A 24823-nucleotide genomic window follows, 5' to 3' on the forward strand; every position below is an offset into this window, starting at 1 on the left:
GAGCTTGAGCAGCATAGCACTGCAAGGACCTCATGCTGGATATCAAGCATACGGAACAAAGCGGTGTGTTGTGATCAAAGAATGCCTCTCAGTTGAGCTATCTATGGCAGTGATGTATCGTGACAGTCACGACAATGTTATGGTTCTCCGTCACGCGGCACAAGGTCCTTAACTGACTGCCCTGTTCCTCTACTTTTTGTGACATTTTTGGTTGATAAAACAACCCGTCGATTGCTGAAGTTTAACGCGAGATGTCGCTAATGGGTACCCAGATGGCTTCCACCAAATCGCATCGAGAGAGAGAGAGAGAGAGAGAGACGAGAGAGAGAGAGAGAGGAGAGAGAGAGAGAGAGAGAGAGAGAGAGGGAGGTTTGGAGAGAGCGATCCTGTCCGCGCAACAGACTCCGGCAGGGTAACTCGGAGGCGCCCACGGCCGCATCCGCATCAGGCTCTAGTGTCGGCGGCTGCGTGGATCCTGGAGTGTCAGATTCTCGACCCGGAGCTTCTCCGCCTCTGCGGGCGTTATGAGATCGACCCTCGCCACAGGTAGATGCGTGCGCTCCCCGCAGTCCGTGCTCATGCGCCCAAAGTGAGACAGGGTAGAGAAAAGTGCCGATCGTTCTTTTGCAGCCATCTGCCGTCTTGATCGCCGCGCGTGAACTTGCCCGGAGGAATGTTCCCTCTGCTGCATGCACGCGAACACGCAGAGCAGCGGGACGAGCGACTTATGTAATAAGTGGCCGCCGTCGGCCTGGCTGTTCCCCTTGGTCATAGATAGGAGAGCTTGCCTTGCAATCAGCGGGATGGTTTGCATGACAGAACCGCAGCAGAACCGCGGCCGTGTCAGAGGTGAGCTGGTGATTCTGCCGTGCTTCCCATGGTCCCTCCGCAACAACACGTTGGCTTTTCGATTGGGTTCGGAGGTCGCCGGCAGCTTTTGTGAGTGATCAGCGCTGAGGAGTCAGTGGAATGCGGCCGGGGAGCTCTCGATCTTTGATTGGTGCACGCTCAACAGGCCTTGCTTGTCAAATGGGCCGATTGTCGTGCTAGATGATACCGAGCGCTCGACTGCTGAGTCGGAACAAAATGGTTTGAAGGTTTGATCCAAATGTTCAGCCTCTTTTCTTCTCCTGCAGGGGACATGAAAGCCTACCCAGGGGAGTGGCTATGTGCGCGGTTCCGATGTTAATTCATTCAATCCAACAGGTAAGTGCAAACTGTCATTCACAAAATCAAAGCTCCAACCATTGAGCATACACTGAAGTATCCAAGTCTGTAGAACCAAAAAAAAAAAAAACCCTGAAAAAAACCCATTGTTAAATAGATTTGGAAGAGGTTAATAACACACTCCAATCTACTTTAACACAAGTACAAAATATCAACTAGTAATAAAACGTCAAAACAAAAACACGTCAAATTTTTTGTCACAAGTGACAAACATCTGGCAGGTTACTAGTCTGCAGTTCAAACTCGACAACATCCCTCACTTTTTGCAAAACATCACAGACTCCAGTCAGCCGGAACAGTCAACTCCAATTCTTTTTCACAAATAGACAAGATACAATCTAAAATGTATTTCCAGCCCACAGCCAATGAACAAAAACAGGAAGTTGCAAGCTATCAAAATAATAGTAGTAAGCAAGATACTGCTTCCAAGCGTTTTCAGCTTGGAGTACCGCCATGATAACACCACGCTAACTTTCAAGGGTCAGACTTCTTGTTGTCATACCAGGGTCGACCCTTCATCAAAAAACATACAGAGTTCATCCTTTGATGGTGGCTTGAATGACATCTAGTGAGCATCACTGACAGCTCATATTTCACTTATTGTTTGAACTTTCAAGCATGTTTTCCTTCCCAAATTTGGTCTGACTCCCAAAGGGAACCCCGTTTGGAGGGGGCTTTACTTTCCAGAAAATCTGAGGTACACAGATCCTGTACATTTTGGATAAAACCTTTTACACCTCCCACACATTTTTACACTTATTGAAACACACTTAAACTTATTTAACACCTGTTCGCAATTGTATAACATAAATTTGAGGAAATGAAAAAAATTCAACAGTTCTCCCTAGAGGAGCAAAGTGTCCTTGATTCAAGCAGTTTATTTAACACTCACAACTAACGTTTATTATAAAACGGACACCTGGAAAAAACACGAGAATTACACATTGTAGACACCAAAATTGCATCCAAATCATGTAATTTGGTAAAGAAAAAGCAGTTCGCTTAATGGTGACATATAATGGGAAAAGCTGTAGTTAGGCTAACCGGAATTAACATAGATGTTACAGTACTGATCGACTATAAAGCAACTCCCACTTCACGAACCATAAACGATACACCGACACAGAGTATAATACAATGCAGTCGACCATCATTTATGGCAGGGTGACCTTCTATAAAACTACCGTAATAAACAAAGGCTGTGAAATAGTGACCAATTATTTATTACTATTCGTATAATTATATAAACTTTGAAGTCACATCCATAAATGCCAATATGTTACACTTCAGAGAGGTGCAGGAATTTTACCTGGCCACCATCCAGACACAATGTACAAGCACATGATGTTGTCCTCTGCTTAAGTGACACAAAGAAGAACCAATGTGGACGAGGTGTAGATCGGCAATTTCCTGCCTGAATCATTGGTGCTGTTCCTCACACATTATGGGAACCCAGAATTCATTGTGATGATGTTTTTCTCTACAGTACTGTGGTTTTGGAATATCAAGCTAAATGTTGCTCTTTACTTGCATTTGTTTCTGTGAATATTGTTATGAGTGGTTCCATCAGATTTTCATTGGGCTAAGATTGGTCTTGTGAATTTATTCCATCAAAATGATCCTGACTTGTGATTTTAAAGCAGCGTTCTAGTCATGTTCGTTGTATCCTCAAAGTATCCTCAAGTTTAGTGATCTATCAAATGTCTGAGTTGAGATGATTCTGTAAGCTAAACTATAGACACTGTATACTCTCTGCTCTGTCGAAACAACGACAAATACTGGAGCTGAGCTGTTGACCACCTCTTCTTGCTCTTCACTACGTTGAATCTCGTTCAGTAGGGCATGTTGCACCGAAGGCGCGCAGCTCTAACTTTGGACCTGCCGTTATGCTGTAAAAACCCATGAAAAATCAGAGCTATATCTGGGATGTGAATGAACTGCGATATAGCAGACGTCCACTGTACATTGAACTGATTGCTAAAAGAACTTTATTTACTCAACTACAAAAAGCGCTTAAACAAGAAAATGCTTGAGCCAAAAGAATTCTTGCTTCGGACGCATTTTGCGAAGATTTGTTTTGATTGTCCCTCGTGTTGTCCTCAGGATGTCGTGGGCCAGAAGCCTCTTTGCGGGAAGAATGGACGAGCGAAAGACAGCGTGGGGAGAGCGCAATGGCAAAAAGAAGAAAGAGAAGTCCTCGCTGTGCACTTCCCGCTACATGAACTGTCTCAGGGACCCCGAGGACCCGGAGCCCCCTAGCCTGGCCCCCAAGCATTACCACCCTAGAGCGGGTGCAAACGGAGGCAACTTGGGCCTTCGGTGCGGATGGCAAGAAGACCACTATGGGAAAAGGACGGGCGAAGGCGTGGATCTGGGTCCAAAAGCCGTGGACTTGACATTTGAGGACGGTGAAGTGAAGGGGAGGAGAGAGGAGGACTTGGGCGACTCAGCAGAAGGGTGGCGCAAGTCTGTGAGCGCGGTCGACTGCTGGACGCGAGTGGTGTGGGTTTTTCACTCCAAGAAATTCCAGTCGGCCAAACTCGAGCGTCTGTATCAGCGCTATTTCTTCAGACTCAACCAGAGCTCTCTGACCATGTTGATGGGGATTCTAATGGTGGTGTGTGGGGTCATGCTAGCCTTCCACTGCATTCAGCGGGCTCCAGACGTGGCCTATGTCTCCGTCCTTTGTGTTGCCATAGCGCTTTTCCTGGCCGTGATGGTGGCTTGCAACCGCAACGGGTTCCGCCAGGACTACATGTGGATCGTGAGCTACCTGGTGATCGGGGTGCTGATTGTGGTCCACGTGTACGGGCTGCTGATGGTGTACCCCCACAGTGCTTCAGAAGGCGTCTGGTGGACGGTCTTCTTCATCTACATCATCTATACACTGCTGCCCGTCCGAATGAGAGCGGCCGTGCTTAGCGGGATCACGCTGTCGGTCATCCACGCTCTGACGGCCTGGTATCGCAACCGAGGGGACGAGTTCATTTTGGAACTGGTGAGTTGCAGCTGGAATTTTGACCCGATTGTATTTTTCATCTGTACAACATAACGTACTGATGCTCATGCAAATGTACCTTCAAAAAGTCACACTACACACAAAAAGTTGAGGATATGGGGCTTTGAGGTGAAATTTCAGGGTGAGCCAAAAATGCACCATTAAACTGACCAATTAATGTAATTTGTCCTTTCGGATATTCAGTGTTTGCGCAATTTCTTGAAAAAGGAGCCAAGCTCTGTTCGAGCTGTAAACTGACCAATATGTTTCCTGCTTCATTTATAATTGGAATTTAAACTCTTCATAACGCTGATCAGAGTTTATTGGGAGACCAAGATCTCGCCATTGACCAGGAAGTTCCCCCTGAGATGGGGATGTCAACAGGTTGCAGCACACACTCAAAGAGTTGGAGAAAGGCAAAAAAGTGGTGGGGGTCTTTGGACATTTGCATGAATCAAACTACCGCGGGGAGATATAATAATAGAAATGGTAGCTACAAGGTGGCTGGAAAGCATTGGCCTCGGCGTTCTGAGGACCTGGGTTCAATCTCAGCGCTTCTTGTTTGGAATTTGCATGTTCTTCCCGTACCTGCCTGGGTTTTCTCCGGGCACTCCGGTTTCCTCCCACATCCAAAAAACCTACACACTCTAAATTGCCCCTAGGTGTGATTGTGAGTGTGGTTCTTTGTCTCTATGTGCCCTGCAATTGGCTGGCAACCAGTTCAGGGTGTACACTGCCTCCTGCCCTTTGACAGCTGGGATAGGCTCCAGCACTCCCCGCAACCCCTGTAAGGATGGATGGATGGATGGATGGATAAAGAGATGCCCGCACCAGATTTAATATCAAGCTAGTATCCCTCTGGGATCCATCTATCGCTAGATTCCCCTCATCCCGTACAGAGGAGTTCCACTCTTTGCCAGATTGTGAATAGCAAAAATCCGCACATTACTGAGGGGTAAGAGAATTGCTTTGGATTTTTTTTTTTTTAAAACCCCATCGTTTTTGGGGGGGAAAGGAGGTATGGCTAATAAGTAAGTAAAACAATGGAAAACCAATCTGCGCAGAATACAAAGATAACACATCCACAGGTGCCAAGCCGAGAGTGCAAGTCTAGTATATTTTCCTCTGTTTAGTAATATGATTAAGCCAAGTGGGATTTCTCTTTTCATTCATTTCATGTACAGCTGAGCACACAGAGCCAGTATGGCATCCATCAATTTGCTCATGAACAGTCTCACTCCATCTACACAACAATATTCATCTTCTTCTATTATCTGCATATTTGTTTTGCACGCTGCCACTAGTATTCCGCCAGACACATCACAGTCAGGCCTTCAGAACAAGTTGACAAACATGTGGACTCAAGTCGCATGACTTGGACTCAAGTCAGACTCGAGTCATGAATTTTCTGTCTAGAGACTCGACAATATATTCAAGGACTTGGAACTCAACTTGACTCGTGACTTCACTTGGCCACTAACTTGAAAAGACTTGCTACTTTTGCCAAACCATTAAAGAACTAAAATTTGCTCCTTATTGCTATACTACAAGATAACATGAAAAGTGACAGAATGATGGATTGACGTTCACTGACTATTAGGTCGCAATGTACCACACTGTAATTGCTAGAGACTGTCAGCTAGTGACTTTATTCTCCTGTGCCAGACTTGGCGGTCATTCTTTCACATACATGCTATCTTAATGAATGGTTTCATTAAAAACAACAACAACCAATAAAACAGTATAAAACATTAATCCAAAATAGACGTCAAAACTAAATAAGGTACACATTCAAAGAACCACTGTAAAAATATAGAAGCATTTGTAGACAAAAAAAAAATGTAGTTTCCTGCTTTCTGCACAAAGAGAATTTAAGAAAAACACAGTTGAGCTAAAAGAGAAAAAACAATTGGTCGTTGAGTAATATGTCTTATTTTCTCTTGTGTATTCATAATTGCTCTTTCACTAAGCAAAAATACGTTTTATAATTTTAAATGTATTTCATCCTTATACTTGCTCATTCCACCGGCACGGTGGAGCAGCTGGAAAGTGTTGGCCTCACAGTTCTGAGGACCTGGTTTCAATCCCAGCCCTCCCTGTGTAGAGTTTGCATGTTCTCTCCGTGTCTGTGTGGATTTTCTCCGGGCACTCCGGTTTCCTTCCACATCCCAAAAACATGCAACATTAATTGGAGACTCGAAATTGCCCCTTGGTGTGACTGTGAGTGCGCCTGTTTGTCTCGGTGTGCCCTGCAATTGGCTGGCAACCAGTTCAGGGTGTACCCTGCCGCCTGCCCGTTGACAGCTGGGATAGGCTCCAACACTCCTGCGACTCTTGTGAGGATAAGCGGCAAAAGAAAATGGATGGAGTGAAGTAAAAATGTACTGCCGATGGGGCAATAAAGTAAGGCTCATCCCAGCTCTTGCACAGTTGCTGCTGGGATGTGTGACCATGACATCGTGGTCCGGGCATTGTCATCAGCATAAAATGGAGCACAATGTTGTTACTGTACTCATGTGGCGATGCCCTAATGTGGCTCTTCGTCAAAAGGGAACATATTGGCCGCTGTCGACGTGTCGAAGGTGGCGTACTAAATCTAAATGCTTCTGACACTTGAGTTGGGTTCTCTGAAGAAATTTCCCTTTTGTGCTAGAAGGCGAGACAGGGAAGGTTTATTTGTATGATGCATACCAGAAAAATCCAAAGAGATAAGAAAATAATAAATCAGTAAATGAAATGCTCAAAAACAATAGAATCCCAACATAAAGGACGATGAATAAAGCCATAAAGCAAAACACATCAAGTTAAAATGGCAGAAGAAGATCCGGTATTTTTAAAAACTGAAAAGCAGCAGTGAACAACTTTAAATGGAGCAACAGTTTGAGCGAGCGGATGTCAGCTGCTTTAGTTTGTTGCATTCTGGGTCTGAAAACGATCAATAAGCCTGTGTGTTCTCTGTCTCTCAAAGGGGAATAAACGGACTTGAGTATATTTAGGTCTGACATTTACAAACCAACTGTAAAATCTGAAAACTTCTTCTCTGACTCACAGAAGGTCAATATAGACAGTTTAGGACCTGTTTAATATGTTACAGCTTCCTGGGACCTGTAAACTTAATTCTAATAGAGTAGTCCAATCTGTAGAAAATGAAGTATCAAGTACAGCCGTCACTATCTGACCTTTTTTTCTAAAATGCATTTTATTGTCATGCATGGACTTCTCTCCTTAGACTGCGTTTGTTGACTTTGAGACTGAATGTGAACGAACAAGAAAATTAGCTGATGCTAACGACATATGGTGATCATACAGCTCGGTGAAGATCCGTCCACGATTCCCCGCTTGAGACAAGAAGGCCGCTGTGGTCTAATGAAGCGGGACCGGATCGGCCACGATGCTGACGCCGTCTCACCAATCGGAATGGAAAACTGGATCATTCCTTTATTTCCTTGTTGTACAAATAGAAACATTGGGAATCATTGAAATTGCGTGAACAGTAAAGAGCCCAAACATGAACATTATCCTGCACCGAGCTACCAATTTTCCACATTCTCCAACTTCCTCACTTTTCTTCAAATTCCACATTTTCCACCCGCAAAAAGCCCGTCAATTGAATGAGACGTTCAACAGACCTTGGCCATGGCGAATTAGCGTCCTAGCAAAGTCGCGACACGGCTTTATTTTGCAAAGGGTTTGTCGTTCCAGTCATTGTTCCGTTGCCATTTGCTTGACGGGAGTAGCTATTTTTGCGAGTAAATGAGTTTGATCGGGATTTTGTGTGCTGAATTTCTTTATGACATTGAATGGGAAGGTGACAATGAATGAAAGTGAGGACTTCTTCTCGCGCTAGCTTATGTGCATCACTTTTGTTAAAAAAAAAGTTTTTTATGTGTGTTCCATGTTAACAGTCGTCATTATATTAGAGGTACTGTATGTATAATTTTAGCTCATGCATAAAATGAGATGTTTATTAGCCCGAGTTTTGAATGGAATGGTTAAATTCTGCTTTTGAAAATTACTTAACCTCATTCTCCCCGAGATTGGAACCCGAAACCTCAGAACTGTGAATCAGCCACGCTAGACTGCTTGTCCATCGTGCTGGCTGAAGTAAATGTATTTCAAATACATGAAATATATCTCAACGTGGACTGCAGTTTATAAGTCAAAGAAGTTCCTGCTGTGTAACAGTCTAACAGAACAGATGCTGTCCTGTCGTGGATTGTTTTGTCACTTTCCCCCACACAAGGGGTGAGTAGAAAATACTTAACTCATCGTATTTGTTTGTTACCACGACATATGGCTTGAAGTTGCATAGTGGAATGCACCGCAGGTTCTTGGTTTCCTTTTAGCACACGTCGCTATGAAGCAACCCAGATGTGTGTAAAGTCACTGGGAATGAGACAATATTGACACAACTCTGCTGGGTGAGTGCGCTTCTATTATGTTGTGGAGGGCTGCAGATCAGACAGACTGACTACATGCTGACATTTGCACAGTTGCCCGGGGCACCTCCGCGTCAACACGCCCGGCCGGGTCACTTTTGTTGCTCTTCCTGAAGGACAGACGCCCCCCCCGTGATGGGGCATAAGCTTAAAGCTTGCACTGTTGAACAAGATTGTTGCTGACTGTCTCTCTCGAGCTGAAAATAGATGTGTGGGAGGAAGGATAGCAACATTGTTTGGGCTTGTTTATGACTTGAATGAAGCGTTTCCAACGTTTAACAGCGTGAGGCTCTAAAAATGGCATCACTGTGGAGTAACCAAGTACAACTACTTCATATTACTATACCAAAAAAAAAAAAATTCAGGTATCTGTACTTTTCCCAAGTATTTATTTTCTTGATTATTTATTCATTTTGTACTGTTGGACATCAGTATATTTTCAATGTTTCATCAAACACGAAAATATGACTTGTGCAGATACGATGTTTAATGTTTGTATATTTTTGGCACCCCTGCTTTGGCTTGTGTTGTTTTCATTGTCGATGCAACTGGATGAATAAAGTATGTCTGTCTGTCTTTCTGTCTGCCTAGATCTACTTCTACCAAATTATTTTTTGTCACAAGCATCTGTGCTTCGACTGGACTTCACTGTACTGTACTGTAAGTACAGAGTATGAGTAATTTCGCCACCTCTGGCCTTTCTACCTTGAGAAAAGAGGAACGGTATCTCATTGTAAACTGAATTTATTTCGCCAGGTATCCTTTTGTCTGGTTCCAGACTCCTTGCACTTTTGTGAATACAGAGGGAGCCCATTCAGTCTGTCATGCTCTCGGTATCACACACGTAACCTCATGCAAACTTTGTAGCCCCCTAGCGTCACATGGCTCGGCGCCCTGATCTGGGAAAGCAGCGTTCTCCTTCTGGGACTTCATCCTCCTCCCAGCCTTCTCTTGTTTTGCCTTATTTGTGTTTTCCCCGTGGAGTTGTCTGTACCGCACGTAGAGCCGAGATGATGTGAGAGTGATGAAGGTCCGGACAAAAGCGTGTTTTGTGAGAGACCTCCTCAATGGTGTCTGACGTCCCTGAGGTGGAGGGGGTGATGAGTGTACTGGGGGTGACCATTGACCATGGAGACTATGAATAATGTGGGCATGACTCACCCGACTTCATAAGCGCTGCCAGTCCCATTCTGCCCTTTTTTCTCCAGTTCTTTTCAGTAGATCCGTCTCAGATGGAGTGACCTTCCATTTCCCAGAGAGCTGACACTGAGGTCTCCACTCACGGCCACTTTCAAGTCACATTACACTCAGTGGGCAGCTACCCGGATGCCTATGATGAAATTACTCTGGCAGCTATGATGTTCACTTTCTAGGACAAACATGATCACCCGATGTTGTCCGATCGCTAGTCTGTGACCGCTTAGAACTGGAAAACTTCTCATTATTTTCTAAGATCCACGTACAGGGTGGGTTACCCAGGAAATTGCTGAAGGGGGCCCCGAGAAAAAGCTGACATTGGCGTGTATCAGTGACAAAACAATGGCACTGCTGCAACGATAACGTATTGAGAATGTCCCGCAAGGAACACTGACTTAAGCTGTTGCTGGCTGTAGGCCTCAAATACAGTGGCTGTCATTAACTGCTGGTTGAATTACAGTACATGTGGAGATTATGCTTAATAAACAGTTAACCTTGCTGCATGTGCCTTAATTGGTGATTAACACACACAACTCAGAGTGAGGCGCTGATGTTTGAAACTATGTTACCGTGATGGAGTGAACTTATTTCGCTCCTGAGCTCACAGGCTAGCGAGCAGAATTACCACTTAGCTTTTTTGTAAGTGCCTGTGATGTGTGTTACTCATTGCTGTATGAATGTGTGTGTGAACGGGTGAATGTAACACAAAGCATTGTGATTGTGTAGATAAAGGGATGTATCACCGCAGTCCATTCACCATTGAAGCACTGAACATGAAGTATTGGACGGCGCCAAAGGCGATCCGCCGGTGTTCCACGAGCTCCATTTTATTTATTGAATGATAGATTGATAGAGTAATTATCGTGCTGGGCTTAGGGTGGTTTGTGGCGAGTAGGGTGGGGCTGATGAGCGAGAGACAACACAACTTAAAACCCACCATAGACACTGCAGTGACACGTCAGGATTCAGGAATCTCCAAGACTGTCGTGACTGGCAGGCGTTTTAAACTTTTCATCAATTGTTTTATTGATTCCATTTGAAATAATGGTGTCATTGCTCACGTTTCAACATGTGGACTGACTGACATTCTGTCCTAGGCTTGCAAGCAAAAAAAGACTAGATCTCTCAGAGGTGTCGAACTGTAGTTGGGGTTTCCTTCAGAGATGCTGTTACGACAGTGAAACCATAAAACTCTTTAATCACTTCATCAGATTTACACATGCAATTTATGAACAAGTTTTGAATCAGAAATTTAGGTTCATGGGGTTTTCAACTATTGTTCATGTTTGGTAACGCAAAAATGCTTGCAATGCCTCTTCATATGGTATGACAATTTCAAATTTTGGTACAGATTTTAACAAGCATCATGGAAGTTGGCACACGTGATTTGCCTACACGGGCCACATAGAAACATGTGACAGGCTGAATCTGGCTCCCGGGCTTTAAGTTTGACACGTGTGGTTTAAATGGTCTGAGTAAGGGTTTTCCACCAAAAGTAGCAGTCATTTCACAAGTAAAAAAATGACACTGATTTAACTATTCACTACTAACAATGACACCCATTTAACTAGGGTTAACCCTATCAAACCATGTCAGTACAAATGCATTTTAATGCAGTCAGATTGTAATATAGTCATTTTAACTATAGCAATACATACTGGGGAAACGCGGATGCAAATTTTCTGGGTATTATGCTACAGTCCGCCCTGGCAGAAACTGCGACTGGAAGTTTTCTTTGGCCTCTTTTCGGCAGTGTGCTGTGTTGCTTGCACAGAGGTAAATGAGAGAGAAAAAGAGTTGAAGAAGAGGACAGTATCATCATTGAACCTTAATATACTGTAGGATACTCGTTTTTTATATATTGGGAAGAATCTATACCATAATTTCTGGACTATAAAATGCACCTGATTATAAGCCGCATGTGCCCACATTGAAACATGAGATAGTTAAAAAGAAAGACGATACACAGAAAGAGTTTACAAAGTTTTAATAATATACCATAGCTTTTCATTCCAAACAGTGCCTGTGACGCGGCAGTAAAAAAGCAGCATTACAGTAGTAGCACAGCATTAACAGGGCTGGGTAAAAAAACATTCCGCTAAAAGTCACTGAGACGAGGCAGTAACACAGCAGCAACACGGTTCAGGTCACCTGCTTTTATTACCTCCGAAAGTTTTTTTCGTCTTTTTACATTGCTGCAGTTCTTCCTGCTGCCGTTTCCAGCGTCTCACCGTCGATTCATTTATGCCAAGTTTGCGTGCAGCAGCTCTGTTTCCTTCTTTATCGGCCAGCTTGATTGCTTTTAACTTGAAAGCTGGGTCATATGCATTTCTTCTTGCATTTTCCATGATGAGGGTCTGTTCATGCTAATTTTATTCATGCATAAAACGCAAAGTAATATTAAACTTGCGTCTTCCTTGGCACATACATTCCACCTGTCTTACTCTTACTTTTTCTGCTTGAGCGCCCCTGGCGGCCGTTATAAAAAAATGCACAAATTAGCCAAATCATTGCATAACCCGCAGGGTTGAAAGCGTGTGACAAAAGTCGCGGTTTATAATCCAGAGGTTACGGTACCTGAGACGTTTGTTATGCTGTATTAACTGTCTGTTACTATGGATATTTTATTCCTCTAACAAAATATAATGTTCCTTTTTGATCTTTTTAAATTTTGAATTACTGATTGAAAATGCAAAGAATGAACCACACACATTTGTTATCTGGGAGGCCGGGGTTTCGGTTCGAGACTGTTGAAGAAAATGTATAACATTGCTAGCAAGAGGCCTTCTTCGACAAACATAAGGGTCCCCCCTTCCCCAAATGCTGTAGCCCACCCTATGAATGCTTACAGATTCACTGTTTAAGCATAGTATACACTCCCGCCTTCAAAGTCAGCAAAGGCCAAAAGCCACAAGTCTGTGACTGGGAGTTGTAACGTAAACATAGATGGTCTAAAGCAGATTAGTTTCGTTTACAAGAGCCCACCTGTCTGCGGTGTCAATTCTGTTGTCTTTAGTTCAGAGTAGGCACCAGGCGCATTTCCATCCGACCGCCATGCATGCGTTCGGCTTTGAAATAGTATACATGTTTCCATACCAAGTGTACGAGCAACTGTAGCCATACGCTTCGATGGGGGTGAAGTGAACTACAGAAGCATTGTTTGGGTTCAAACACAACCAGCCTCTTGGGGAAGATGTCATACGTGGATTTACATTCAAGCAAGCGTATGATGTGCTTTGCCCTGCAGCAGCATAGTCCCAAAACGGGCTGGTCCCCAAGGGAGGACGTATTGACAGACGGTTTAGGAGTTGAGCTCGTTATCAAATGTACATCAGGGCGGCGGGGTGTTTGTTATTGTGTGTTGTTACAGCACAGGAGGAAAAACCTGTTCCTACACTAGATTGTTGCGGGCCCATACGGATGCGGGCCGAGTGGAAACTTACTGATCCCTGCTCTTAACACTGCAGAGCAAGATGGCAATCAATGCGATGTCACTGACATGACTACAGTCCTGGATAATTCCTTTAGCCAGCATTACATAAAGCAAACATGGCCACTCAAACCTTTTTTTTTTTTTTGCAAGCGACGCTATTTTGCACACATATGTGCCACTGTGGAATATCTGCTGTTGAGGTCATCTTTTTTTTTTCTTCTCGAGATCAGTGGTTTTAGCCCAGCAGGCCAAACCCAGGGGCCCTCGTGTTCCTACACAGTAGTAGTGACCCACTTCCAGAGAGGGCTAACCAGGAGCTGAGAGGATAGAGTGCATAAAAATCAATATGAAGCCAACAAAATTATTGTACATCTATTAACACAAGATTCCTACCGAGTCCAAATCTTTATGAACAGTACTTGCACAAACACTTATGTAATATTAAGAATGAATGACAAGGGTTGATAAACATACAAATCTCACTCATGATATGCATGAGATAAGCATTACATAAAAGGTGTGTTAGCCTTAATTAAAAAAAAAAAAAGCGCAAACATTTTTTGTCGTATTTTTTTAATACTGTCACTTAATACCAAAACTGAGGAACCCCAGGCCTCGGACCCAAAGCAGAAGAAAATATTGCTCATGACATGTAAATTATGATTTATTAATCAATTAGTTAAACAATTTGTTTGTTTATCTTACTAGTAGTTTTTTGTATGTATGTGTCATTTACTATTTATACTTTTTCACATTTATGGTTAATTAATAGCTGTCATTGTCAAACTGTGAGTGTATGTTTCGTTGAATAAAATCAAATCATCTAGATATGCAGGGTCCTCAAACTCAATTTTCTAACGGGCCACATTGTAGTTATGACTTTGCTCGGGAGGCCGCTACAACGGTAAACCCATACATAAATGAAAGATTATAATTACATTCAATACAACACATTGACGAATAACCAGGTTTGAAATTAGAAACATATAAAAACATTACATTACATTTTTCAAAGGCCTCACAGTTCTTAGGACCAGGGTTCAAATCTCGGCTCCTCCTGCGTGGAGTTTGCATGTTCTCCCCGTGCCTACATGAGTTTTCTCCGGGCACTTTGGTTTCCTCCTACATCCCAAAAACGTCCAGTAATTGGACACTCTAAAATTGCCCCTTAGGTGTGATTGTGACTGCGACTGTCTCCATGTGGCCTTCCAATTGGCTGGCAACAAGTTCAGGGTGTACCGTGCCTCCTGCTCGATGACAGCTGGGGTAGACTCCAGCACTCCCACGACCCTTGTGAGGATAAGCGGCTCAGCAAATGAATGGATAGATGGATGGATAATTAAAATGCTCCATCTTAAACATGATGACCCATTAGGCTAACTTGACTTGTGTTGGCAGCTTATTCAGTTTGTGTGCAGCATAGCAGCGAACTCAGTGAGTTTGCCTTTGGTCTGTGTATTTCTCAGAATGAATTAAGCTTGTATCTCAAGGTACTTCTTATACTTTCATCAGATTCTTCCTTTACACAAGTATATCTACCTATTACTCACCTATACGTATGTACAATACGTATATCTTAGTACAGATTGTGAATACATTCACCATCCGTAATATTCTACAAAATCCATGGCACAGATAATAACACCCAATAAATTATTGCTCTTAAAACATGGCTGACAAGAAGGAAAATAAGTGCGTGGTTAATAATAGCTGGGGAAGTGCAACCTCCCAATAGCGGCACATGGTTTACTAACAACTTGACTGTGTGTGAAAGTAAATAGAGGTTGAAATGCGATGGCTGACAGGCAAACAGCCAGTGCAAATATATTTGGAATCCATTAGCAGTGTTAAATGTCAATCAGTGCGGAGTGCTAGTCCTTAGGCTTTCGCGGCCTTTGGGTTCTCCGTGGAGGTGAGCAGCTCTGGGTCAAAGTTCATGTCAGCAGAAGACAACGGTTCAGCTTGGCCTGGCTGCCGCTACCCCCCTCGTTCCCCCCTCTCCATTATCTGTTGCATAGCTAAACAGGCACAGCTAGTGTAATGGCCAGAGAATGCGGCGCCGAGAGCGTGTTGTAATTGGCAAACACGCTTACCATCGCTGTGCAAACACGCAACAATGTCCTGCTGTTCAAATGCCACACACACACCCACACAGTGCATGGTGAGGGGATAGCAAAGTACAAATACTTTGTCGCATAGAAATGTGTATTTGAGTATTTATTTTTCTGAAAATGTTTGACTTTTATGGCCAATATTTAAAGATTGCAACTGAATTTTCTTTTCCTCACTTTGTGTAACTTTTTTAAACCTCCGCAGGTGATGATGCGATTTAAGAAAAGATGTATTGTAATTGCTCCTCATCCCACCTGCAAGCAACTGCTTTTATAGAAACATAAATTGCGTCCAGCTTGAAGTGAATAAGGAGGTAGGTGCGAAAATATAACTCAGATCAAATTTAACCTCTATTTACCCAGAGAGAACATTCAGAACTTTTTCTTATTTACAATACAATTGATCTGTTAATACTACATTTAACTTTGAAGAAACTTTGCAGCTTTCCTGACGTGTTTATATTTATATAAATATTTGGAGTACTTTAAAATGGACCCCAAAACTTTGTGCAGTTATGTGCTATCAATAGAGTGGGAAATGGAAATAACCAGACATTTGGGGATTCTTTTTTTCAAATGTGATTTATTTTCAATGTACGATGGGAGGCGACACGGTGAAGCAACTGGCTAGAGCGTTTGCTTCACAGTTCGGAGGAGCAGGGTTAAAACCCAACCATCCCGATGTGGAGTTGGCATGTTCTCCCCGTGCTTGCGTGGGATTTCACCGGCCAGTCCGGTTTCCTCCCCCATCCCCAAAACGTGCATTCACTGGACACTCTAAATTGCCCCTAGGTGTGATTGTGTGTGCGGCTGTTGTCTGTCTCTGTGCGCAATGCAATTTACTGGCAATCAGGTTAGGGTGTACCCCACCTCCTGCCCGATGATAGCTCAGATGGGCTTCGGCGCGCCTGCTCCTCCTCAGAAAATGGATGGATGGATATATGTACAGTAGTTATCACCTTTCAACATGCCTAAGGGACCCCATTTGACCCTGTCCAACCAAAAGGTCTGATGGCAGATTCTCATAGAATGAACTTGAGCCATTCTGTTCACATTAACAAGGCCCTCGTCTCATGATTCATCCCGGATCGTCGGGAGGAGTCACAGGATCCGCTCTCTCTTATACCAAAAGATCACAAAGAATCACATGTTTCCTTTTCATCAATTATGCTTCACCAGAAAAGCAATACAAGAATGTTTGGACAGAGAACCCTCGTCTGTTAAGTAGGAGGGGTTTAGCACCCGCCGCAGTAGGCGTTGTACTGTAAAGCCGCAATATTCCATCCATCCATTTTCTTAGCCGCTTATCCTCACAAGGGTGCCGGGAGTGCTGGAACCTATCCCAGCTGTCAACGGGCAGGAGGCGGGGTACACCTTGAACTGGTTGCCAGCCAATTGCAGGGCACATGGAGACATACAACAGTCGCAGTCACAATCACACCTCGGGGCAATTTAGAGTGTCCAATTAATGTTGGGGATGTGGGAGGGAACCGGAGTACCCGGAGAAAACCCACGCAGCCACGGGGAGAACATGCAAACTCCACACAGGCGGGTCTGGGATTGAACCCAGGACCTCAGAACTGTGAGACCAACACTTTCCAGCTGCTCTTCTCTGCCGCCCCCCGCAATATTAAGACACAATTATATATATATATATATATATATATATATATATATATATATATATATATATATATATATAGATATATATTAGTTTTTCTTACAGTAGTTTTTTTCAACACATGTTTGAAATGAATCCTGGAGACTCTTATTTTATCTCCTTTTCTCCAATTTTATGTGTTATCTGTGAAACTGGGCTCATTTGTTCCAAAATGTTGGAAAACCATAAATAGGTTTTACCAGGATACAGACACTTGCAAAAGTTGGTGAGTTTTTTTTTCCACAATTCCATTTGTCATTTATCTGAATAATAATAATAAACACAACCATTCCAAAAGGGCCTTTCTCAGGCCCTAATAAAACCTAATAAAATGCAAAACAATCACAAACATCCCCCAGTGGAATTTTAGCAACATAAAAAGGCTTCGGGTTTGCAAAGTTGTAAAGAAAGGCGTCACAACTTGAACAAAAAGCGTGTGCTTCCAGATTGGTAAAAATAGAGCTAAAATTTTGAAACTTTGGAACCCATTAATCGCGGGCTTCCCTTCATGTGTAATTGTCGAAACAAGAAGGAAGGCATCAAATTGTCAGAGGGTCGGGTGTGCCCGTTCGCCTCCACTGGAAACGCAGCACCTCTGTCCAAACTCAAATTAATCTGGTCCAGCCACAAACGGGAACGCTGAGCGCTTGCGTGTACGGGGGAACCGGTCTGTGCATCCCAGGGAGGCCTTCCAAAAACCCCACCCCTGCCAAAACAACATGATGGCTGAAAATGAAACATCTACAAAGACCATTTTACTAACAAATCTGATACACTGTAAACACATTTAAATTATTAAAAGACACTTTTAAAAGTGCTCACTCACCTTTGAGGAATGGGAGACTGACACATGTAGCGTCACTTCAGCGAAATGAAAAGAAGCGTTGATGGAAATTTGAAGGGAACATATTTTCCAGATTATTCCGAGCACATGTGGGGGCGGCCCCCCACCCCCACCCCATACAGCACGTCAAGGATTCAAGTACTTTTGAACTAGGGGTCCGAGCGGAAATGTGTGCAAATGTAAAAGGAACTATTTCGGTTCATTTGGCCTTTGTGGAGGATTAAAAAAAATGGCCATGGTTCAAAATGTTTTTGAACGTCGAAGAGTCATCGCACGTGACGTCATCACATAACACGAAGCTCAAGTGACCTGCATTGTTTTACCTTTTCCTGACAGTGAAGGACGGCAGTGGTAAAAGGTAAAGGATATCATGAAGACGAAGATCCGCAGGAAGTCAGCGAGCCGTTTTTTGGGATCAGAGGACTTGTTTTTATCTTGCGTGACTGCTGTGGCACTCGTTTGTTATCTTTGCCAAGCGAGATCTTGGGTCTTACGCACTTACTGTACATAAGCCGCTGTACTTAAAGTGGGGGTGACATCCCTATAAACATTCTAAAATAGATATTGTAATGAAAAATACATATAACAGTATTCACTTCAATGTCTATACGGAAAAAAAAGTGAGCAGAGAGCGCATCATCCATGGACAAAGTTGCGCAATTGAGTGTCCCTCGACATCCAAGTGGTCGCCATATTAGTCGCGTCCTCTGTCCTTGACGTCATCGTCACTTCCGCCGTTGAAAACGCGCAGTGCCTGCTACTATGGAAGCCGAACAACAGAGATATTCGGATTTTTCCAATGCCCCTTCTGACACGGAAGCTCTTTTCGAAAAGGACAGCACCACACAACCGAGTGAAGTTACCGGGGCAATATTACACTATTGTTTCAAGCCATATTCAGATGATATGCCGTCACGGCCAAACCGCATCCTGTCCGATCCACTTCCGCGGCAGAGATGAGCCATAGCGGCTCATCGGAGCCGAGCGGTGCTGCTTTGTGTTCACAGTCGAGCCGGCGCGCTTCATGCTCGCACGCGACTGAGTAACGCATTCTCGGATGGGTTCTTCAGAGCTGCCACCGTCCGCAAAGCCCAAAGCGCAGCCTTCGCAGAAACTGTGACCGCCGAACGCAGTGCCTCAGCCGGTGTGGCTGATTTTCGGCGCCGTGGTGGCGTATAACGGAGCCGAGGTGTGCTGCTTTTAGAGGGTTGTTCACAGCCACCGCAGTACGCGATGAACACTATTGAGCCGGGGCGCATTATTGCACCCGCCCCCGTCGCAAAGCCCGGCGCGCAGCCTTCGCGGAAGATGTGACCGCCGAACGCGCCGCCTCAGCCGGTGTGGGTGAGTTTTGGTTCGCCGTGCTATATAAGGAGGGGGTGCAGCCGAGCTATGTTGCAGGCTGAGTGAGACATTGTTGGCTGGGCGACGCGCACATCGACACATTTCATACGCGGATCTTTTGTTACCTTGTGAGAGAGACCAATTACGTGGTCTGCCCCAAACAATTTTCTTTTTAGTAGCTGTATACACACCTACCTGTTATTTGGAACCCACGAAGCTCTCGTCCTCTGCAGCCGTGCAATCCATTTTTCACAACGAATCGGGTCTTTTTGAAAAGTTTGAATGGTAATTCCATTCTCCCAAGTGTTCAAGCAATGTCCAGCAATGCAATGAGCCGGCATTTTGGCTAACACGAAGGAACAACGAGCTACCTTCCCGGAGGAAAAACTAATGGAAACAAACGAGTCCACGAGGGGGCGCCACTGTCCTTTACGTCACATCCTGCTTCTTCTCGACAACAAATCCCTGAGAAGATTTTCATGGCGGGAGTTACAAAAAGCTGTATACGTCAAAATCATGTTTTGTGGTGAAAAAACACACCATATTGGCTGTGGGTTTTTCATTAATAATATACAAAAAATCATCCATTTTATGACACTTGAGCTTTAAGTGCATAAGTCTACTTTTTATTGTACCACTTAGAGAGTGTTTATTTGATGAAAAGAGCCATTAGAAATAAAACTCATTATTATTGTTAGGTGCATGTTATATGCTAGGGTTGGTGTTTAATTAGATGTTTCACCTTTGTGACCGTTTAGGTTAAAAAAAAAAACCCTCTTCATTCATCTTCCTTATTAAAGATAAGGCAAAGAGAGTATTGAATTGTTTTAGCTGATTAATCTTAACCTGTAATAATGTTACTTCAAGCAGTGCCTTCACAAATGTAGTTTGCATATTGATGGCAGTCTGGACGCTGGAATGAATCCAATCGAATCTTTGAGGGGAGTTTTTGTCGTGTCATGAGAGATCCATCCATCCATCCATTTTCTTAGCCCCTCATCCTCACAAGGGTCGCGGGGAGTGCTGGAGCCTATCCCAGCTGTCAACGGGCAGGAGGCTGGGTTCACCCTGAACTGGTTGCCAGCCGATCGCAGGCCACGTGGAGACAAACAGCCGCACTAACTTTCACACCTAGGGGCAATTTAGAGTGTCCAATTTATGTTGCATGTTTTTGGGATGTGGGAGGAAAGCCGAGTATCCAGAGAAAACTCACGCATGCACGGGGAGAACATGCAAACTCCAAACAGGTGGTGCTGGGATCGAACCCTGGACCTCAGAACTGTGAGGCCAACACTTTACAGCTGCTGCACCGTGCCGCCCAGCAATTATTATTGTGAAGATTTTGTTTTGGGTGTTTTTTTTTGTTTGTTTGTTTGTTTTTTTTTACTGTCGCTCTTCTACTAGCTCCACTCACTCATCTCAACTATGTGAAGGAATCCAGAGCTTTAACGGCACAATTATGAGGCAAACTTCCAGAAATACTATCTACTTTTAAGCACAATGCACAAGAAGAAGGCAAGAGCAGCATTTAACAGGAAGAAACATGAGAATACATTTACTGCTTCGGACAACGCATATACAGGGCTCATAAAAATTGGATGATTCCATTACATTTAAATGAGAGAGCACGTGGACCGGGATCAAAACACAAGCATTAAGTTTCACCAGCATCAGGTAACATTCAGCAGTCCCAACAACTCGCTTGGCGGCCCGATCCTACACAATATTTCCTCCTACTCGTCTACGGTGCATACAAATTAATACTGCGACCAGAACAACATCTTATGCATTGGCTTAGACGGACACGTTCCAAAAACAGTCGTTATGAAGCACGACAGCGAGCATTTCCAAGGGATGAATCATTTTAGTATACCAAACGTATATTTATCTCGTCATCAACTCTGGGGCTCAGTTCTTAACAAAAACACACATAGTACGTGTTTCAGACTCTTTATCACTACACGTTAACACTTATTTGCGTACATTTTGTGGATGTGGGTTCGCACATCTGCCACACAATTGTGAGGACCCGGGGTTCAAATCCCTTCCCCACCTGTGTGGAGTTTCCATGTTCTCCCCGAGCCTGTGCATCTTTTCTCCAGGTACTCGGCTTTCCTGCCACATTCCCAAAACATCCATGTGACGTTACTGTATTGTGTATTTCATGTCTTTATACAGCATTATTAGAGACCACTTGAGAAATTATTAGTACAATTGAATTGGTGTGATGACTCGGGACGAATCTCACTGAAGTCAAGGCATTCCATTTGTACAAATGAATAATGATCCTTCAAAGAATAAAGCATGCTTTCCTATTTCCACCAGAGAGAGAACACTTTACACTTTAAAGAATTTTTACACAATATTGCTGAAGGTAATAATCTGGTGGTGGAGCTTCACTTTGTGTCGCTTCCCTTATCCCTCACCACCTTTCCATCGTCCCGCTGCCGGCGTTAGCTTCAGCTAGCAGCTTCAGGCTAAAGTCCTTTTCACAGCACGCCTGAAGCCGGAGGTACTTTCCACCAAAGTGCAAAGGCAGCGGAATTGAGGGTGGCACATGCTCACCGAGGTTATACCCAAAGTGTACCTTTTGTAGGCCAAGTGCCTCTATGGGTGCAACAAAAAGTCACCTTGGAGCAGCAAAAGTGGCCCTGAAAAAGTCCACTCAGCAAAACAGCCCTTTAGCAGTTGAAAACTTCAACATATTTTTCACCAGATTTGAGTTCCAAATGACACATTTCCAAAGTAGGCAACTGGAGACGGCATTGCTGTGGAAAGTAAGCCATAAGTTACCAGATATATGAGAGGGAAAGGAGCTAGCGAGGGGCATCATGGTGACGTAACACACAGACGTCCATCCATCATCTCTACGATACGATATGATAACAACATGATATGATACAGCAGCAATCTTTATCAAGTGAGCTGCAAAAATGTATTGTATTTACTGTGCACTTGTAAACTTAGACATTACATTTGATATTGGAATGTATTTACTGTGGTGGTGTGTTGACGTGGTGATTTCTTTGCACTGAAGATGAAAAACGTCCGTTGATTTGACAGCGGTTACACCATTAAAATGTGGTACACCGACATTTATTATTTGCATATTTTTGAGGAAAAGAAGGGGAAATTACATCTTTTTTCCAAACTTTAATAACGAGCAACCAAAGAGTCAGTACTTTTTTTTTTTCATTTGAGCAAACTAACTACCCAACGTGATAATACATGGTGCTTTTGTTAATTATTCAATATGTGCAACACAAAGAGAAGATTGAAATTATGATAAATTATGGAGACCCCATGGTGCAACAGAGGAGATCAAGTGACATGTGCAACATAGTCAGCGTCAGAGAACCAAGCCAAATAAGATGTTTAAAAATTAGATGACAAATCCCCAATGCTGCTAAAGTCACTAGTGTGATGCTGAGTGTAGTTTGTGTGTTTGCGAGTGTGTACATATGCATGTATGTGGTGCCTTAGAGTTCAGGTGGGCAGAGACAGAGAAGGTAGAGGGGGCATACCGGGCAGAGTGTTCCGCTTCATGACAACCTGGATGAATACAGCTGCCTTTGGGCTAGCCGGTCCTGGCCTGTATACTCCACAGTCTCCTGCCTGATGGTAGCAGACTGAAGAGGCCGTGTGATGGACAGGTGGCATCCGCCGCTAAGCGGAGGACTTTGCGGATGAGGCGGGTGCTATAAATGTCCCGCAGGGAGGGAAGAGAGGTTCCAGAGGCCCTCACTGCCCACGTTAGGTTGTGGTGTGCCCAACATCCGGTAGACTTCTGTGTTTTCTCATGATTCATTTGGGTGGCTGGCTTTGTGGGGATGAGAGACTTCATTTTGCTGCCGTGGGTCGAAACAAATATGGTGTCTGTGGGAGAACCGGTCCAAATAACGTATAATAATAGCCTGAGGCCTGTGGTTTTAATAGCAACTTACATTTGGGAAAACACTCAAGCGAGAGTGTGTGTGAGAGCATGTAACAACCCAGAAACTATTTTCCTGCAATGTATAGGAAAGAAACTTGTTAACAATTGGAGTTGATGAGCTGATTATTAAGGCAGTGTTGCAATTACCACATGACTCAGAGCTGTATCCAAGGATATAAAGAATAGCACTTTGTGTTTTTGTTTCGGGTTTTTTATTCCATTGTAGTTCAAACAGTATCTGAAGGGGGGAGTAATATGAGCGTTGACACACCCAGAAAGACCAAAGAAGAAGAAGAAGAAGAAGAAGAAGAAGAAGAAGAAGACGTCGTATATTTAAATTGAACTGTGAAAATTTACAGTGTTTTGCACATTTAAACATTATACATTACATATGATATTGGAATAAAAGTACACCTTTTTCACAAACTATTTGGGAAACTGTGCAAAAATATAAGAATTTCAGAAGGGGGACAATATTTTTCCATGTAAAAGTAAAAAGGTAAATTTTCCTTATACCCATCATATGTATAATACACTCTATCAACTTTTGATGATTTTTCTCAAGGAAACAAAAAGCATATTATACACATTATATTATCACCAGTAATATATGATGAACATTTATAGCCAGTGATGCACTTTGTTTGTGGCAAAGGATTTGTAGCGTTTGCCAGACTCAACTTGACTGTTTTTCCTTCGTTTGTTCTTGGAAAATGCTTGGCAGCGCCTTACAGTAGCCGCACCTTATAAGCCAATGTTTGGAAAGCAGACGAGGCGCTCGACTGAGAGCGCAGGAACGCTCTGGAGACCCTCCAAATGGGATCGGAGGTAATAAGTCTATCGTGAACCCTCATTTATTGCAGGGGATGCTGTGCATTCCAGACCCGCTCGGAACACGTACTGTCGAGAGACCGCATCAATTTATTTTGATAGTTTTACCCCTCCCGCACTTGAAACATATTTATGTGTATTATAACACACTTCAACCGATTAAAAACACTTTAAGTATCCCTTAGGGCCTGTTCTCACTCGCTGGCTCACACAGTAGACGACATAGTAGCAGCGGTCTTGTCAACAAAATCAGGCCAGTGACTTTGGTTACGCAGTCTGTTGTTGTTGTTGTTGTTGTTGTTGTTGAATACGTGCAGTCCTGGAGTTTTGCGGCCTGCTGGACTTTCGACGGGATTTTCAACAAGCACCTTTTCTGCACATTGTATCTTAGACTCTTTATAAACTTTGTTTGATCCATGCATCACATCTTTCAGATGACAATCTTGTGACCTGTGAGGGGAGAGAGCGGTTCGTTGTTAGCTCGATAAAGCCCACAATTGATTGCGGCCACACACAAAGTGAACTTTCAACTCAGCAGTTTTTCTTTTGACATGAAAGCAGACCACATGCTGCCTTTACAAACATTTAGTTGTTGAGTAGAAGTACAAGTAGGAGTGTAAAAAGAGGGTTTTTTTTTAAATAAAAACCACACAATTAAATGGAAAAAGAGTTCAAATTAACTCAATACACATTTTGATAAAATGGCCTAAAGGGGGGAAAAATGTTCTCCACATAAGAAAATGATTCCGCTTTTATTAGCTGGCGTCATGCTCAGGATGAGAAAAACACAAATACACTTTACACA

The 24823-nt window shown here is 43.5% G+C and overlaps 1 protein-coding gene across 1 annotated transcript in view; it reads left to right on the plus strand.

The window, feature by feature from the left end:
• The first annotated feature begins 410 nt into the window (after positions 1 to 410).
• Positions 411 to 24823, plus strand: part of LOC133505046 (adenylate cyclase type 6-like) — a 47253-nt gene continuing 22840 nt past the window's right edge. Inside the window, exons 1-3 of the mRNA XM_061827919.1 lie at positions 411 to 546; positions 1137 to 1206; positions 3331 to 4225. Coding sequence (XP_061683903.1) covers positions 3332 to 4225 — 894 coding nt within the window. The 5' untranslated portion in view covers positions 411 to 546; positions 1137 to 1206; position 3331. The remainder of the gene's footprint in view (positions 547 to 1136; positions 1207 to 3330; positions 4226 to 24823) is intronic.

The sequence above is a fragment of the Syngnathoides biaculeatus genome, chromosome 2 (assembly GCF_019802595.1).
Source record: "Syngnathoides biaculeatus isolate LvHL_M chromosome 2, ASM1980259v1, whole genome shotgun sequence".
Classification (NCBI taxonomy): Eukaryota; Metazoa; Chordata; class Actinopteri; order Syngnathiformes; family Syngnathidae; genus Syngnathoides; species Syngnathoides biaculeatus.